Source organism: Takifugu flavidus, chromosome 6, assembly GCF_003711565.1.
Source record: "Takifugu flavidus isolate HTHZ2018 chromosome 6, ASM371156v2, whole genome shotgun sequence".
In the NCBI taxonomy this organism is placed as follows: Eukaryota; Metazoa; Chordata; class Actinopteri; order Tetraodontiformes; family Tetraodontidae; genus Takifugu; species Takifugu flavidus.
The window spans coordinates 1,042,435-1,060,794 of NC_079525.1; the positions used below are offsets into that span (position 1 = coordinate 1,042,435).

At 44.0% G+C, this 18,360-nt stretch overlaps 3 protein-coding genes across 5 annotated transcripts in view; 2 read left to right on the forward strand and 1 right to left on the reverse strand.

Annotated features, from left to right (window-relative positions):
- micall1a (MICAL-like 1a) overlaps positions 1–18,360 on the reverse strand; it is a 151,808-nt gene that overhangs the window by 81,686 nt on the left and 51,762 nt on the right. The gene's annotated exons all lie outside the window — the stretch shown is intronic.
- On the forward strand, positions 371–13,172 carry slc44a2 (solute carrier family 44 member 2). 3 transcript variants are annotated; one of them, XM_057034430.1, is made up of 22 exons: positions 371–535; positions 5,431–5,479; positions 5,555–5,628; positions 5,854–5,938; positions 6,028–6,112; positions 6,211–6,330; positions 6,405–6,465; positions 6,552–6,678; positions 7,674–7,757; positions 7,856–7,968; positions 8,054–8,185; positions 8,272–8,371; positions 8,490–8,582; positions 8,747–8,831; positions 8,921–9,183; positions 9,334–9,428; positions 9,573–9,676; positions 9,766–9,839; positions 9,912–9,982; positions 10,058–10,146; positions 10,316–10,400; positions 10,629–11,983. In XM_057034430.1, exons 1-22 carry the CDS (start codon positions 499–501, stop codon positions 11,126–11,128), a joined length of 2,526 nt encoding a protein of 841 aa, XP_056890410.1. In that variant the 5' UTR covers positions 371–498; the 3' UTR covers positions 11,129–11,983. The 3 variants fall into 3 exon arrangements, with proteins under 3 accessions (XP_056890410.1, XP_056890412.1, XP_056890411.1); XM_057034432.1 differs by lacking the exon at positions 10,629–11,983 and adding an exon at positions 12,493–13,172 and having other exon boundaries at positions 375–535; XM_057034431.1 differs by lacking the exon at positions 371–535 and adding an exon at positions 3,539–3,877.
- Positions 13,316–18,246, forward strand: odad3 (outer dynein arm docking complex subunit 3). The gene is made up of 13 exons (XM_057034450.1): positions 13,316–14,133; positions 14,352–14,473; positions 14,551–14,628; positions 14,750–14,941; positions 15,019–15,120; positions 15,205–15,330; positions 15,468–15,590; positions 15,784–15,939; positions 16,364–16,524; positions 16,606–16,756; positions 16,830–16,979; positions 17,250–17,325; positions 17,400–18,246. Exons 1-13 carry the CDS (start codon positions 14,064–14,066, stop codon positions 17,516–17,518), a joined length of 1,626 nt encoding a protein of 541 aa, XP_056890430.1. The 5' UTR covers positions 13,316–14,063; the 3' UTR covers positions 17,519–18,246.

An 18,360-nucleotide genomic window follows, 5' to 3' on the forward strand; every position in this document is an offset into this window, starting at 1 on the left:
ACAATAACACGTGTTCAACTGTAATATAATCGGGCGGGTGTGGAATTTAGTAACTTAAACCATCGTTACTCTGATTTTTTTTAATTATTTTTTTAAAAAAACGGCTGCATTTTCGTATACAAACAACTCAGTAGAACATTTAATTTATCTTTTATTTTATTTATGAGTAGTAGTATATTTTTATTTTAAAAAAAACTGTATCTATTGCAAACTGTCGCGGGGAGAGTTTAAAAACAATCTCACGCATTCGCATTCCAGTGGAGTAGCGGTGAGTGAAATGGTTTAGGCCCAGCCCCGCGCAGGTGTGATTGGCTGAGACAGCTGTCATTTAAGCGATCCTCTTCTCTGATTGGCTGCTCCGCCTCTCCGCCGTGCTCCGGTTGTGGTTTGGGATGGTTTCTTGCTGTAGCAGTCAGCCGCTGTTACTAATGTTTTTTTCCCTCAATATTTCCATGGTAACTGTTGTATCTTAGGTCTGATCCTCCGCAGTGTGTGAGAATGGAGACGGATGAGAAGAACCCGGACCCCAAATACGGTAAGAACACCTGACGTGATTGCATTCTCTTCGAGTTTGTCTTTTTCTGACAACGGGGGAAGAAATGGAAACAATGACTGCGGGAGATGTGGAGGGTGTGGACCTCATGGGCGTAATGCAGTTGGAGACCCATCCTCATCCTCGACTTCTTACCGATCATGTTTGAATCAGTTTTCAATCAGAGATTTTCCCCAGTGAATATGCGGGTCCGTACCGTGAGTTTGGCGAGTTTTTCTATAAAAATGAATGTGACAACAACCGAAATGTCGATTAAAAACCAGAACAAACGACTACATGGCTCTAATAGCAGAAAGGAAGGTTGCCTTTTCCTTCCACTCGTCCTAAGATACTTAATAAATTGGCCTTCTGAGCAGGTTATTGTATGTTGCACATAAAAACAGAAGGCGTGGGGGTGGGGGGTGGACGGGTTTGTTAGCTGTGTGTTCTCAGGGGTCTCGCAATTTTCCACATGCATGAAATGTTCACATCAGTGATCTTTAAAAGCCCAGAGATTCTCATACAGGCATGCAAAAACTGCATGTGCACGTAAATACGTAAATACCAAAGGCGTGTGAGTCTCCGCTGCTTTTTAAGGATTCTATCCGACAGGAGCTGGGAATCGGCTTCTTTTAAGCCCGTTGAGTCAGTAATTTAAGCAACTAGCGTTACCTTTGTTGTAATGCTTGTTATGTTGGTGTCGATAGGAAGGGAAGGACATACGCCACAAAAAAAGCCAACCACAATGATCCATTGGGATAATTTTCCAGCCCGACAGCACTTCCTACTTCTTTCACAACTCGACACTCCCAGTAGCCCACACCCACAACCAGTTTTCCTCAGGCTGTCCCCGAAGCTCCCACTGTGGAGCCAATCCTGTTTGCCTTCCTGTAACCCTGAAAAATAGCATTCTCTTTTAACTCCCCTCCCCCCTCTAAAGGCCAAAAGGTTAAAAACACAGCACTACTTCTACACATCATTGTTTATACAATTGGACGTGCAGATGTTGCTGATAGACCTTTGCCAGTTTCCGCTCGCTCTGCTGTGTCCCTCTTGTGTGGCTGGAGGCAGACAGGCGGAAGCCTGAATTACCTTATCTTTTAGCCTCGTCAGCTCAACCCACTCACCAGACACAGTCAAGATGCTTCTAGTCAATAGTCGGCTGGAAAACAAATAGATGCATTGCTACAGAGACATTAGTCATGCGAATGCACACACGCACCCACACACACACACACACACACACACACACACCGAGCAGTTGTCATCAGACTCATGCAGTTTGATGCAACAGCGCCGAGACACTATAGTAAGTCTGCATGTTCCAGGTCCTATCGAACATTGAAAAAGGATCTATTTCTTTTAAGTGCATGTAAACAAAACCAAAATGACATCAATCACACCAAAATGACATCAATCACACACTCAGACACACGTAACCGCATGGCGCTGTGGGCCCATCACTTAGCCAGTTTAGTCATGACATCATCAGTTACTATACCGCAACCACACATGCATTAAATTCTTCCCTGCAGGAGGTAGTCTCACGCATCAGTTTGCGTATCCTGTAGCTATAAGAACATTCCTTGCTACCTTTGGCCTTCTGGACCAGGAGGCCACAATCTGCTGGGTCTCCTGGGATTTCCTCATCATGTATTCTGCAGTAGGAATTACCTGTGACTTGAGAGATTGAGCACTCTGTGCACGAGATGAATTCTGACGCGGTGTGAAGGTAGACTGCCAGACTCTCATCAAGCACAAGCAATGCAGAAAACACTAATTAGTTCAAATGGGACCAGTTGCACAACACTTGGCAACTTTTAGGCAGCAAATCCACAGGAAAGCTTTTCCGTAGAATCAGCGAGTTTGGTGGCCCAGAAGAGGCTGATCTAATGGAGCTCCCTTTCCCAGGCTGGCTGTTTGTGGTTTGTTCAGGAAGGAGGGGGAAAAGGAAGATGCCTGTCCAAGAGATCATGATTGGAAACGAGGCAATGTTAACATTTTATTTAAACAGCATCGTAGATGCATCCAAGTGCATTTTTAAAAAGGGTAGATATACCCTTTGGTCTCATTCATATTAATGCATTTTACTGCAATTAGCTGTTCTATTTATATCTGGGAACAGGCTCCTGGTACACGGCTTTACAGTGTTATAGTATATGCTTTTAAAATATTATTATAAATGCTGTATATTTCACCTGTTTCAAGCGCTTGTCTCTTTCACCGAGGCTCTGTCTCAGCTAGAGGCTAACTGAACTGCCTGTCAACACCTTATTTTGAGTAAAGTCTCACTATTACATTGTTAAGTAGTCAAACAAATAAGATGCAGCTAAGCAGTTTCAGCCAAATTGTCTTTTTTAAACCGGAGCATCTTCCCGTTTGTCTCACATTTCAGCCCGTCCTTCTCCTGTTAATTATACTTTATTATTATGGGCATTTATATTATCGATTCTGAGATGTTGGCAATGAAATGCAAGTAACCGCTGGGCCGGCTAATGAAAACAGGCTTCTTTTAGAAGAACAAACTTTGTGCAAGGTCATCAGACTGTTTATGCAAGAGGCATATGCATGGGGTCAATAGTCAGATTGTGTTTCATGCTGCAGCATGTTGCCTATCACATCACATGGCAGCTGAAGTGGGCAGACCAAAATATGGGCATGAGCCACCAGAGAGCGTGTAGGAGGGTCTTATCTCAGCCGAGCAGTCCAGCCCAAGTCCGCCGTCTTGTCTACGCTGTCACATGCAGCCGTCATAATCAAATCTTTGTTGTAAAAACAGTTTGAAGCCACTTTTTCTCATTGATTCCAGACCGAGTGGGGTGAGGTTGGGATGTTGAGGCATTGCCGAGGGATGAACAACAGCAACATTAAGAGATATTCCAATTTGTTGCCCTTTTAAAGGTAACTTCAAAATGTTCACAAGCACCATTTTGTAAGGATATAAGGATGTTGAACTTCACACTGATTAAAATAACGAGTTTATGAATTAAGGCTGGATTAACTTTAAAGAAAAAGCTCTTTTGTTTTAAAGCCAGTCTCTAGCGATGTTTCGCCATGTGGCGGATGTTTAGCTTTTGGTCATGTGACCATTCAGACGGGAAAAACTGCTCAACTGTTTGAAGCGCAGATGAAAGTGTTCGTACCACTTCTCCAAAACCCTGTGTCAGTTTCTGCGACGTTGCACATGTCTACCGTAACTGGTTCCAACTGTTGTGGTAATTCACATGACGACAGTAAAGGCAGGGCAGCCAATACGCTGAAAGAAGGAAGTGAACGGTGAGACGACAGAGGAGGTGAAACCAGACAACCGACACAGAAACGGAATGACAAAATATGAAAGACAAGGTAGAAACAAAATACTATGACTACTTTTTTCCCCTGGCTGCTTTCTGGTATTAATTTGCTGTGGACTGTTTCTATTGAGGCGGCTACATTGCGCATAGCAAGAAGAAGAATAAGGAGCGCTGTGACGTCTTCTTTTTCTATGTATTGGTGTGTGTGTGTGTGTGTGTCTGTGTGTGTGTCTGTGTGTGTGAATAAGACACACGTGGTTCCTCTATTTACTGATAGTCGTAGGTTTTAAAAGTAGGTAACAGGGATGGTGGTGGTTCAGTCGGTAGGGGTCTGGGCTAGGAAACGGGGAGTTCGGTTCAAGCGCTGCTTGCAGGAGAGGTACCGGGGCACTTTCAGAGCACTGCCGAGGCACCTTTGAGCAAGGTATCGAGCCCCCAGATACTCAGATTGGGCCCTAAGTTGAGCTGGTGTCTTGGGTATCCTTCCTTTGCCTGTATGCACCTGGGACAGGCTCCAGCACCCTGACTCTGGTGATCAAGACCAAAAATTGAGAGGAGGGGCAGGTCCAGTCATGTTACCAGAGGCTTGAGAGCCTTCATATCAACAAATGTGGAGAGGTTCTGTTTTCACTGGCACCTAAAGGTTTGGGATAGTCTGCCGACCTCTGACCCCACCGAGCCGCTCAGCTCTAGTTTTGATTGCTTAGTGTAATAAATGTTTATGCAGGATTTCTGCCTGTTCTCCTGCCTCTCTACCCAGCCAGCCATCAACAGAAGGGTCCCCCATATGAGCCTGGTCCTGTTTGAGGTGTCCTCCTGTTCAAAGGCAGTTTTACCTTGCTTTGGGGGCCGGGCTCTGATTTGCTAAAGACAATCTTGACTGTAGCGGATGCTATACATATAAAGATGAAGGATGAGGCGTTACCATGGTGGCCGGTGATGTCTGCTGGGAGTTCCCCGTCACCATGGAGCCATTTTGTAGGTTGCTGGGCACAAGTGTTAGACAAAAGAATCCTTTTGTGTTGGTGACTCTTCTTTCACAGATGTTTTCTTCTCACATGTGTTTGCTGTACGGGGGGGGGGGGGTGCTTTTTCTCAGCACGTTTAAAGGTATCCACACACCCCACCGTATTATCCGTGACAGAGAAAATGATCCGTGTCCTTGAAATATTATAATGCATTTTCTACCACGACACGATATTTTGATGTGTTAAAGCTGCATTAAACTGCAATAAAAATGAAATTTACGTGAGCCCGGCGTCCACACAGTGCGTCCATCAGGTGGATCAATACTACCCAAATGGATCTGAGGGCAGAAGCCATCAGTCATCACTGTTGTAACAGCATTTACTCCACCTCATGCTTTTGTTTTTGTGGAATGACTCTTATTCCTGGACTGCACTCCTCCCCGCTTCGAAACGCAGCAGCGATCTTTACAGTGACATTTATAAAATGTCTTTCACCTTGGGTTTTAGTATCGATACACAAAAATGCAGTGTTTTCCAATTTAATTTAATATGTCTGCTCTCAACTTGTTTGCATTCGTTCCATTATTGATTGAATAAGCGAGGCCATTTTCCATCTTGCTCTTTCTTTGTCATTTAGGGGAGGCCAGGAAGTTTGATCCAAACTTCAAGGGGCCGATTCACAACAGGTGAGATGTCAGGTCCAATCTTATCAGTTCTTTTTTTTTGTGGCAGGGTGTATAATGTTCTTTTTCTCGCCTTAGGGGCTGCACAGATGTCCTCTGCTGTATAATCTTCATCTTAGCCTTACTGGGATATTTTGCTGTGGGTATCATTGGTAAGATCACCCTGGATTTACTATAAAATAAAAAAGATGCAGTGATGTGATGCCAGAATGAAGACGTTTGTGTCTCTGCGATAGACTTTAATTGAGATGCTGAGATCATGTATTAGAATGCAGGAAACACATGCTAGCTTTGAATTAATGGAAGGTCTCTTGCAAAAGCAGCATGTACCATTTCTGATCAAGTTTTTTGTCGTATGTTTTGAATTGTGTGTGCAGCCTGGTCCCAGGGTGACCCTAGGAAGGTGATCTATCCCACAGACAGCAGGGGGCAGTTCTGCGGCCAAGCCGGAACACCTTTGGAGTGAGTTACCTGACGTTAGTAGCACGATGTCATCGCTTTATCTCCAAGACAGATGTGATGTTCTTGTGTTACTGCTCTCGCCACGACAGGAAGAAGCCTCTCCTGTTTTACTTTAACATCCTGAAATGTGCCAGTCCTCTGGTGCTGCTGGAGTTTCAGTGCCCCACCACACAGGTCAGACTCCCATTATCTCACATTGATTACAAAAGGCAGCTCCGTTTGAAGCATGATTTAAATGGTCATGTTTTATTAACGTTGTTGTTGTTTTCCAGTTGTGTGTGGAGCGTTGTCCTGACCGGCACCTCACCTTGGTGAAGGCCAAGGTAGGCAACAAAGACGACCGTGAATACTACAGGCAGTACTGCAAGGAAGGTGTGGACTTTGCCAAACTGGTAAGTGGGCAGGTTGTTGTAGCATTCATGCAGGCTTAAAATGAGACATTAAAGTGCTGTTTTCGCCCTTTCAGAGTCCGCCAGAAATCCTAAAGGAGGGGTTGTGTCCAGCCATGCTGATGCCGAGTAAAGCCTGTAAGGAAATCTCCATAAATAAAACCTGTTTCTGTCTGACGCTAAAATAAATGCTGTAAAAATGGTTCATCTCCCGCCTTCCACAGTCACGCGTCGCTGCCTCCCTGCCTTGGGCACCATGAAAGGTGGGGTGGTTGTTGTGGGCAACGAGACCGTTTTTGATGCCGGAGAAGGAACCAGCGTCAACGCTTCGGACATTCTGGAGGCTTCCAAGTGAGTCCTTCCCACCGTGAGGTGACAACGCGGTGCTGGATCCAGCTTGACACTTAAATAGAGAAATAGATGCTGAAGAGATTAATCAGCCGGAGGAAAATGTTACACCGTTAAATGAAGCAGTTCAGGCTTCACACTTGGGACATATGTTGTTATTTACTGTGAGCAGCCAGATCAGCCACTTCACACCTCACTAAACAGATCTGATGTCCTATTTAAAGGCTCATAATTACATGCTGAGTTACTGCAGATCCCGGAGACTCTTTAATTCAATGTTTTATGTCAGTCTCAGGGTTGTGGTGCAAACAGCTGACTATATTCAGCCTGATGTGTGGCTATGCAACACTTCTAATGACAACCTGTGCTCGATAGACATTCTTATTTGTAGCGTTTGTTTTGGTTTACTTACCCTTTTTTTCCCCACCATTAAAGAAACTAACCTCAACTGGGTTATATGGGGTGGAACAGAAACTGTGTGTGTTGGGCTCAGCATACTGAGTAAATCCTACTGTCATGAAGTGATGCTGTTGTGCATGAATATTACTGTCTTCTGACTGCTCTTTTTTTGATGATTGGGGAGTTATTTGAGCACAAGGAGAAATGGGCAAGTGAAACAGGCTGAGAATATGCTCAGCAAAGACTCCCAAACAAGGCCATGGAGCACAAATGGTAATCATTAGGGTGGGGTAAGCGTGAGAAAGTATGAAGACAGGAAGTATGAAATGGTACATAGTGAATATGTAAAGCAGGAAATGACTGACTCTGCTATAGGGAATTTTTTTACTCTTTGTGACAAACAAAACTAAAATGACAACCTAACTAAAGCATTATTGTTGAAAGAGTTTTTACCCATATTTGTGTAACGAATACGAAACTAATCCTAAGCTCAGCTAATGCTTCATGATTATATAACTGCATAGTCAGTTTTACCCTTTTGAATATCTCATGCTTCCTGGATCAGAATAGAGATCCTTCTTTTTTCCTTTTTGTTTCAGAAAATCAAATGCAGTTGTGGAAGCGCGCCAGGTGGCCATGAGAATCTTTGAGGATTACACTCAGTCATGGTACTGGATTTTGCTGTAAGTCTGTCCCCTGCCTCCTCGCCGTAACCGTAAAGTGGACCATGACACAGCCTTGTTGAAAGTCTGGTTTTAACTTGTGTGTCCACCGTCTCCAGGGGTCTGGTGATCGCCATGGTCATCAGCTTGATTTTCATTGTCCTGCTGCGATTTCTGGCTGGTATCATGGTCTGGGTCATGATTGTTCTGGTTATTCTGGTCATTGGATACGGTACGGCTTCAGCCTCTGTAGGTTTTAAAATGTTTTATTTTACATCGAAACAAAGAACTATCTATGTTTTGTTTGTTTTTTTTAGGTATTTTCCACTGTTACATGGAGTTTGCCAGTCTAAAAGACCAGCCCGGTTCTGACATTACCATCCGTGACCTGGGCCTGCAGACAGACTTTGCTGTGTACCTGCAGATTAGACAGACCTGGCTGGCGTTCAGTACGGACCAACATACTTTCTAACTTTTACTCTAGCGCTCAAATCTGTTGGTGTAACGGGTGTCTGATGTGTCTCCACTGTTACAGTGATCATTTTGGCCATTGTGGAGGTCATCATCATCCTGCTACTCATCTTCCTCAGGAAGAGACTCCTAATTGCCATCGCTCTGATCAAAGAGGCCAGCAAGTCCGTATGCAAAATCGACCTCAGAATTTTGTCCTACCCCAAATTTGATAGTAATCATTTTTAAAATGACAATCGCAATCGTACAATGAAGTCCTGTGTTATCGCTTATGCCTTTCAGAGCCGTTGGACATGTGATGTCGTCTCTGTTCTACCCACTGCTGACCTTTGCCCTCCTTGCGGTGGTGATTGCTTACTGGGCCATTACTGCTGTGTATCCTCGGTTTTAAAAAAGAGTAGACAACTAATAATTCTGGCAGTTTGACACCTTTACTGGTTTAGCCACTTGGCTCCTTTGTTTGTAGATATAACCCCCCCCCCCCCCCCACTGTTTCAGAGGTGTCTCTGAGATTCTCCTTGACCAGTATTGCTGCCCAGCTTCTTGTCCACATCTAATGAGCAGGTGTACAAAGTGTTCAACAACAGCGACTGTGCGTACGCACTTGACAACTGCAACCCTAAGGTGCGCCTCTAAAGTGATATAAGAAATAATTCAACGGCTCCTCCGTTAAAGTCGCCTCAGTTGATGGCTTCTTCCGTCTTTTTCTGCAGACATTCAACACCTCCAATGTTTCCACCGAGTGTCCCGATGCAGAGTGCCTGTTTGCCTTCTATGGTGGGGAGACCCTCTACCATAAATACCTCATCCTGTTCCAGTTCTACAACGTTTTCCTGTTCTTCTGGTGTGCCAACTTTGTGACGGCCCTGGGCCAGGTCACCCTGGCAGGGGCCTTCGCCTCATATTATTGGGCATTCAAAAAGCCTGAAGATATTCCCGCCAGCCCCATCTGTGCTTCCTTGGGCCGGGCCCTTCGGTCAGTGGCTGAACGTGTGTTTGCGTGTTGTGTATGTTTTGTGTGGAAGGGAGACAGGTGTTGTGCTCAGCAGGTGGGGTAACGTATCTGTGGGACTGGTGAGATGTGTTTGATGCTCACAGTTGCTTTCTGCTTCCTCCTCCGGTCCAGATACCACACGGGTTCTTTGGCTTTTGGTTCGCTAATCTTGTCTTTGGTCCAAGTGATCAGGGTCCTCCTGGAGTACCTGGATCATAAGTTGAAAGGTCAGAACATTAAAAATGACATGACCGCATCTGCATTTGTCAAGTATCATAGGTGTAAATAAGCTTTGAATTCAGTTTATCAAATGCAGAGCATCAAAATAAATAAAATGAATCATTAGGTTGGGAATCTCTCATCTTTTCCAGGTGCTCAGAACCGGTTTGCCAAATTCCTGTTGAGCTGCTTGAAGTGCTGCTTCTGGTGTCTGGAGAAATGCATTAAGTTCCTTAACAGGAACGCCTACATCATGGTGAGTTAAGCGGCAGGAGACGTGCTGGCCTTTATTCAGCGCCCTTTTTAAAGATCCAGATTGTTTAATCATTGTTTTATTTCCTCCAGATTGCTATTTATGGAAAGAGTTTCTGCCCCTCGGCTCGAGATGCCTTTTTTCTTCTCATGAGGAACATCATCAGGTGAGTAGTAAACTACGCAGGTCGATCAGTAATCCAAACTGTTTTGTAACATAATGTGTGCTTTGAACGCAGGGTGGCTGTTTTAGATAAAGTCACAGACTTCCTGTTGTTTCTGGGGAAACTGCTCATCGTTGGAATTGTTGGTAGGAAAACATTTTTATGAGCCAAAGCACATCTGGAGAAGGGGAAAAAAAACCTTTAACTCTTAATCTGCGCAGGGATCTTCTCTTTCTTCTTCTTCTCTGGAAAAATCAAAGCAGTGGAGGATGCTGCGCCGTCTCTGAACTACTACTGGGTGCCGATACTGGTGAGGAACCAAATATAATGATTTGAACATTAGCTGATTCGTGATTTTCTCACATTGCATCCATTATGTATCTGTTGCCATAGTTTTTTTTTAAACATTTTTGTCCTAATAGTCAATAACAATCAACTCCAGAATGACAAATAAAGACTGTGTCTGTGTTCTGTCGTAGACGGTGGTAGTGGGATCCTACCTCATCGCCCATGGCTTCTTCAGTGTGTACGCCATGTGTGTGGACACGCTGTTCCTCTGCTTCTGTGAGTAGCTTTGCACCCTTTCTCGCCTGATCTCCTCCATCTGCGTTCTTCTGAGATGCCGGTTGCTTTTTCCTGCCTTGTTTCTAACTCTACTTCTCTTTTGTCTCACTTCCCCTTTTATGGCATTTGATTTTTACACATTCCTTTAATTCATTTTCCCCTCTAATTTACATTAACCCGATTTTTAAAAAAACAAACAATCAACACCCCCGATTCCAAATTCAAAAGGTGAGGATTTGGAAAGAAATGATGGCTCGGCTGAAAGGCCTTACTTCATGTCGCCTGAGCTGCATGAAATTCTCTCCAAAACCAAACTGCTGGAGGAGGATAAAGACGGCGTGGAGCAGGTGGATGAGGCCAAGCAGGCGGATGAGGTGAAACAGGAGGAGCAGACCCCGCTTCAGCAGCAGCAAGATGGGGAGGTCCAACTGAAGCAGCAGAGCCTGCTCAGCCAGAACGAGGAGGAGCAGCCTCTGCAGGCCCGGACGGACAGGGAAGAGCCGAAGGAGGAGAAGAGCGAAGAGCAAAAAGTCAGCAAGACAGAGCAGGTGGAAAACGCAGCCACAGAAGAGGAGGAAGTCGGGGAGGAAGAGGAGGCGGCTGCGGGGAAGCAGGAGGGAAAGGCAGAGGTCGTGCCGCCCTCTGCTGCGGAGGCTGAGGAAGAGACTGGTGAAGAACAAGAAGAGAAAAAAGAGGAGGAAAAACCTTCCTGTGAATCACGCGAGTAGATGCCACGTGTGGGGGTGGCGAGCTGGAGCGTAATTAACATCACGATCGTTCCTACGCGTTTGTGACGCCAACATCACTGCGTGAAGGTGTGAAAGCTGGAGTCAGGAAGCCCAGTGCGTCTCTGTAGCGCCACCCAAAATTTAGCTCTGTGGTGTTGGTTTTAGCAGCGTCGGTTTGTATATTGTGACGGTGTGTAGACCATCGTGAGTGCTGGACCTGTGCCTGATTACTGTCACTAATAGTTATTGTCTTAACCCTGTTGTGCACTACAGAACCACGAGGCAGAACGTTTACAGTCAGAACAAACACATCTCAGCCGATAATGAATCTCTCTCTTACTGTTTACAATTACACCAGCTGACGCCAAAATGTTGCAGACTTTTTTGGTATACTGTCTAAATACGGGGTTTTGTTTTTTGCTATTACTGGACTTGTATAAACAGTAGCGTATGTCTATAACGTGTTTCTCTGGCTTCCGTCTTGTAGACAATCCTCAACAAGATGGCGTGTTGTGTTGTCACCTACTTGCCTTGGTATTTCAGACTGGCGTTGTGATTGTGTCATGACACGGCCACCGTGACCTCGCTGCAGCCCCCGACGGTTGCTCACTGATCCGACCGCTCCCCCTGCTTTGCTCGGTTCCTTTCCTCGCCGCCTCTTTCCAAGCGCTGCATGGTGTTGACATGGCCTTGTGAATGCTTGCTACTGTCATTTCAAGTCGCCGAAACGCTTTTGTACTCGTTTCTCATGCCTGCCACCTTGTGGACTATGTAAGCTGATTTTCCTTTTCCACTGACACTATTGACATTTCGTATTTATTGGATGTAAATCTTGATTAAAGTGATTGTATTTCATGGTGGTAGTTCTGTTGTGGGTATACGGTACACCTGAGATTTAAGGTAGTCTGACATTTGGAAACAGGTGAGTTTTCAGACATCCAGGATTATAAATGAGCATTTAAATAGTTTTCCCATTAATTAAAGCTGTTGCATGTTATGTCAGTGATTAATGGATTTGAGTTCAGGACTAAATAACAGCCCATTTCTAATGAACAGATACCATCCTTTGATTTTAAGCTGTAAATATTGGTATTTTAAATGTAGAGCCATTAAAATAAAATCTGTCAAAGCGATTGCAAATTCTAAGAAAGAAAGTTTTGACACCAGGAGAACGAAGCAGCCTTGAAATTACAAAAGAAACAGTGAATTGAACTGCTTAGATTTTAAATTCTATCTTTCTAAATTGAAATTTCAAATTTCAGAACAGAGCAACAGGTCTCCTATTGCCGTAGCAACCCTGTGATTCAAATATAAGTGCCGTGCTGTAACTTGTTGTTTATCAGTTGCTTCTTTTTGCATCGTAGTGGAAGATCTGGAGCGCAACGATGGATCAGCAGAGAGGCCGTATTTCATGTCGCAGAATCTGTTGACCCTGCTGAAAAAGTCAAACGAAGAGACCAAATCTGTGGTTTAACTCCGTGTGTGACTGCGTGTGAGTCTTTGTGTGTGAGGAACGAGGAAGAATATTACAATTCTATACATACCGCATATGTAGTATACATCTCGCTGTCTATTGGGATCGTTTATGTCATCGGCAGACATGTTTTCCCTCCGAGCTTTGAGGCATCTTTGGTAAGTGGAGAGTTACACATAACTTTGTTTTGCCTCATGTTTTTGTCTTTATTCAGGTAACACGGTTTCAGTATGTTCCAGTGCAATCTCTGTCCAAGGCAGCTGCAGCCTGCTGCTTTACCATTGAAGCTTTATTAATACAAGTCAGCGTTTTGCACCTTTTAAAAAAAAATAAAATAAAAAAAAAAAGTGTTCACAAAGCAGGGTTGTTAACTTGCAGCTCGGTTTTAGCTGAAGGCCTTAAGAGATTACAAATCACCCAATGGGTTTAAGATGCTTAAGCAGGTTCATTTTTTTAACCGTTCATATCAACCATTAAATGTATCCGTAAGTAATGTTTGAAGTCTGTTAAAGTATTGCTTTGTAATTAATTTTGTTGTAAACGAATAAAACTTTGTATTGCCGTATAAAAGAGAGAGAGAAATATGTTAAATTTGGAAACCACATCTTGGTTTGGATTTGTAATATCACATACATGTACATGTTGGATTAAAATAGCTTAAAATAGCAAATGTGACTTGATTTAAAGATTCCATAGAGTCCAAACTTTCCCAGATAATGTAAAAGAGAGATCAAGTTTCAAATATGAAGGCGCATCATTCAGACTATCTGTAATTACTGGGCCGACCTTAGGCTTGATATTTTGATGATAATATTCATACATTTTAGTTGTATAAGCACTTAATCTCACAAAGTAATAAAACACGATTACAGAATTGATCGTTTATATCAATAAAGCAGATAAATCTACAATGACCCTTGAGAACCATCGTGTTGAAAAACATATCTCAGAATGAGAAGAGAAATTTCAGAAAAATCCAGCGACGTCATAAAGATAAAAATTGTGAAACCAAAAGAAATGTGTTCACAGCACAGAAAGACAACCAGATTAAACCTACTTTGACAGAACGTCACATTAAAAATTAAATGAAATGTAGACAAATCACCTGATAACTAAATTGAGTTCAACCGCTGGATAACAATAATGGCCAACGACAATGTAAACAAAATAACTTTTATTTTTCAGAATCATCTGGTTATTCATTGTAGTTAATAATGTCCTCTGAGAAATGTAGTTATTTAATAATAGTAATGAAAACGCCGTAGAATATTGCTCTATGTGGAAAATTGCGGTCAGCCTTTGGTTCCCGCCAGATATCGCGAGAGCTTGAAATATCGGTCTGTCCTGTTGGTGCGCAGGTTGCTAGGCAACACTACAGAGTGTACTTTCAGGTTAAGCTAACAGCCGCTGTTAGCCTTGCGTATTAGGTTGGGGGTTTTAAATTATTATTATTTTTGCAAAATGCAAAAATTCAGTGCGATGAAAGACCCGCATCAAATAATGGAAAAACAGCGCAAACTCCAACTACTGGGTAAGTTGATTTTTTGAAATACTCAAAGTTAAATATACAAATATACAGGCGAGTTTATAATTATTAATTCCACAAGGTAATTTGCTTTGTTAAACAATGTCGTTTTAAACAGATGTTTTTGTTACTCGTCTTAAAATTTCGTACACTTCTTAATGACGGGTTCATTAAAGCATACATTACATGCAAACATTGGCGTAATTCCTAACTTTGTCCACCAGAGAGCGACAGAGCAGCGCAATGTGAAGGCTTTCAGTGGAGCATCGAGAAGAACGCGGAGTCCATCCAGCAGCTGAGGCAGCAGAACAAGAGGCTGTTTAAAAGGCTGTCCGAAGCCATCGCTGTACGTTAAACATTGCTTCTCTTTGGCCTGTGTCCTTCATAAACAGCTTTGTCCCTTATGCCTCTTCCTCCTTTCAGTGTAAAAAAGGTGTTATCGATGAAGCTTTTAACAAAAGGGGTGTGGAGAAGGAAGCCTACCGCAATATGTCAGGAAAGGTAAGAGAAAATATGAATAAAGAATCTCGTCTATAAACGTGTGTAGAGTTAGATGCATTCTTTTGCCTTACATTGTGCTCAGTTCAACACTTCAATCGTTTTGTTTGTCAAATGTGTTCAGGATGCCCTGATGATACAAGACCAGAAGGTGTTGTCCAAGATGAAGCGCCTCAATGCCCAAAAACACGTCACACAGACAAAACAGCAACAACTTGCCGAGCTGGAGCGGGAGTACCAGCGAATGAACGCAAAGGCTGGTGGTGGAGCGCAGGCTGCTGATGCCCATGCTCGGAAAAAGGAGGAGGATGCCATGGTTGTTAATGGCTGGTTAACAAGCAAAAATTAAATGTGGAAAAGGGATGAAAGAGGACTGTAATGTTGTGTCTCCAGATGCTGCGAGCACAAGAGAACAGGCTGGAGAAGATACAGTTTAAATGCAAGGAGGCCGAAAATATCACAGTTAACTATCAGAGAGTGAAAAGGCACCTGCAGGTCAGTCCAGACATGATCCCATATCCCAAATAGTTTCTTCTTTTTCTCCTTCTATCCCTCGCTTCTCAACTGTCTCCACCTCAGGAGGAGAGTCTAACTTTCCAGAGCATTCTGGACAGTCTGGAGGCAGAAATCCTGAAGTACAGAGAGGAGCTAAACAAGATGCAGATGATGAACAATGAGGCTCAGCTCTCCAAAAAGGCTGTGAAGGTGACCTGCCGAGTCTCCACGTTTAAAGTGGGGGGAGGCAGAAGGCCTCCAAGCACTTATATTAGCTCTGTTGCTTTCTAATAATCATAATCGGTGGTAGGTTGTCATAACCAACTAATTCATCTTCTCCTTGCCAGAGTGAGTTGCAGGGGCAGCAAGAGCTTCTCTCCAAAGAGCGCAAGGAGAGGGAGCACATCATATCTGACTACAAGAAAAAGACTGAAAAGCATAAAGCCCCAGCAGAGAAAGTTGAGGGAAAGGTACTGCACAGATAAACCAGTAATATCGCTCTACGATTACATTAGAAATATAACAGCTCCACCAACTATTCACACCCTAGTGGCCTGCTGGTGTAACAGTGTATCATCTCGCAGGCCAGATACATTTATATTTAATGTGGTCCTCGGGCCTTGACTTCAGCCGGCTTCTCATCTCTGCTGCTTTTATTGTCAGAAAACGGGGATGATGATGATGATGGTGATGCAACCGGATGATATGAGCAGTGAAGCACTGCAAAGCGAGCCCATAGTGGAAAGGAAAGAGGCCCTCTCCACTTTTGAGGATGCCTACAGATGCATCAAGGAGGCCACTGGAGTCACAAACGCACAGGTAGAGAAGAGCAGTCCTGTGTGTGTACTGCTATATTCTACAGTACAGTGCTGTGAATAAGCATTTGCCCCTTTCCTGATATGTCACACAGGTGTTTTCGGTGATCCAAGTAAATGCAAACTGTTGGTTTTTAACAAATGAGTTTGTTTCTTTAGGTGGATAAAAGCACCCCGACTTACTTGGCCCTATGTGAAAATAGTCGCCCTTGTTGAATAGAGTATTAACTCTGATTACCACATTTCCACAGCGGGAGAACATTGTTGAAAGACTGCATTTGTAAAATGTTCCTTGTAATATTAAAATTAGTTTGATGATCTGAAGCATTTGTGCGTAACACATCAGGAAGGAGGCGAATTGTGCTTCACAGCCGTGCGTGTGCGGAGAGACTCGGCGGTTTGTGTGCGGCTAATCTGTTCATCCGCAGGAGATATTGGAGCGCTTCACCGTCCAGAAGGAAACGCACCAACATCTGCTGAAGCTCAAAGAAGACAACAAGAAGATGCTGCAGCAGCTCCGGGAGCAAAAGGAGCTCCTGACCAAAGAACTGGAAGACGTAAAATACTCCGGGGAAGCTCAGGTTTCCAGGTAGGTGCCACGAGTGGTGGAAGAATGCGGCTAAAGCTGTGGAAGAACCAGTCCCTGCTATTGCTTCTGTGGGTTTATCAGTGACCTAGAAGTGGAGTGGAAACAAAGGCTGCAGGCTCAACAGCAGAGGCATGACGCCAGTAAACAGCACCTGGATCAGATGCGAAAATCCCTCAGCACAGTCCGAGCTGGGGTGGAGCACCTGGCAGCCAGGCTGCACCACATTGAGCTGGTAAAGAGAAGCCTAGTTGTCTGTCATGTGTCTTGTCCACGCTCACGCTCACGTCCGTTCGCCATTCTTCTAGAGAGAGGAGGGAACCCCCGAGGCGTCCACAGACCCCGATGAGGCTGCGCTCGCACAGTTGATGCAGTTTGAGCTGAAGCTGCAGCAGTTGAAGCGGGAGCTTCAGGGGCAGGACCTGGCTGCCTTATTGAAGGAGATGGAGGAGGAGAAGGTAAGTTCACGGGGCATCATTCACTCCACAGTCTTAATGTCTATCAAACTGGGGTCACATTTAGGAACAAAAGGTCACATTCACAGGTCCGAGAAACCCTCTGTCTTGAGCAATCTGTGACAGCATGAAATCCAACACAACATTGTTTCATTACGATTTAAAGATGCATTCAATTCCATTTAAAAAAGCCACTTAGACAGTGATTCTGACACTAACTTTACCACCGACGTTTGAGCTTGTTGACTCTTTCCTTTGTGCTGCTCTGAGCAGTTCTACGTCAGAATCGAGGAGAAGCTGCCAGCTCACAACACTCGTATAAAGCTGCCGGAGCTCCGGATGAGAGATGGTGAGTTGGGAGACGCTCGTGCACGGATACAGGCGCACGCACAAGCCTTGCTCTCCATCTGCTTCTCTCCCCAGACAGGTACCAGGAAGCGGAGGAAGGTGACGTCCTGACCCGGGAGGAGCTGAAGCACCAATCACAGCTGATTGTTGAGTCAAAGTCCAAGAAGAAGCCCTGGAAGAATGAAAAGTTCTGATCCGGCTCACGGACACTGTCAGGAGCCTTAAGGCCTTTGAGGAAGGTCCAAACTTTCTAATTTCCTATATAAGATTCTGAATTAGGCACATCTGCCATTATCAGGTTTGAAGAGGAGACGACTGAAAGTGGAACTGGGAGTGTGTATTTTTAGAATCTGAGACTTTGTGGATATTTCTGATGTATTCCTCATTCCTGGCACTACAAGTGTGTTTGTTTTGGGAATAGTGCTGTTCTTTTTTCATCTGTGAAAGTTGCGCCAACACTTGATTCTCCTTCTCTTTTTCAAAATACTCCTCGTGACCTCGGTGAAAAAGTCAATACAACAAAACATTCCCTTGCTTCTTTTTACAGGGTTTTACATCATGTGGTGTCCTGACGCCAACTGGAAGTTTGACCAGTCCAAAATTTCCTTAATAGCCGGACATGTCGACACTTTGTCCAGGTTAACACCTGCCAAGGCGTTATGTAAATCCTCCCCTCCACTCCCAGGCACCTCAGCCGACTCTGCTGCATTCAGGAACTCAGCTCAAGCTCCAGGGTGGAACTGTTGTGGTTAAATGAGCCAGAATGTAGCCGGACAGCTTTTAAGTTTGAACAAAATTTGTGTGTGGGGGGGGGGGGTCACATTCTGTATAAAATGTATGTGCATTTCAAGTGACAATGGCACCAGTATTGTCTCCTATAATAACAGCTTATATAGGTGTAAAATAAAACCTGTGCTTTTCAGATTGTTTTCAACGGTCTGAAAAAACAAATAAATCTTCAGTATAAACTCAGATAAAGTAAACTTAAAGGTAAACCACGTTTACGTCGTCCTATCTATCTATCTATCTATCTATC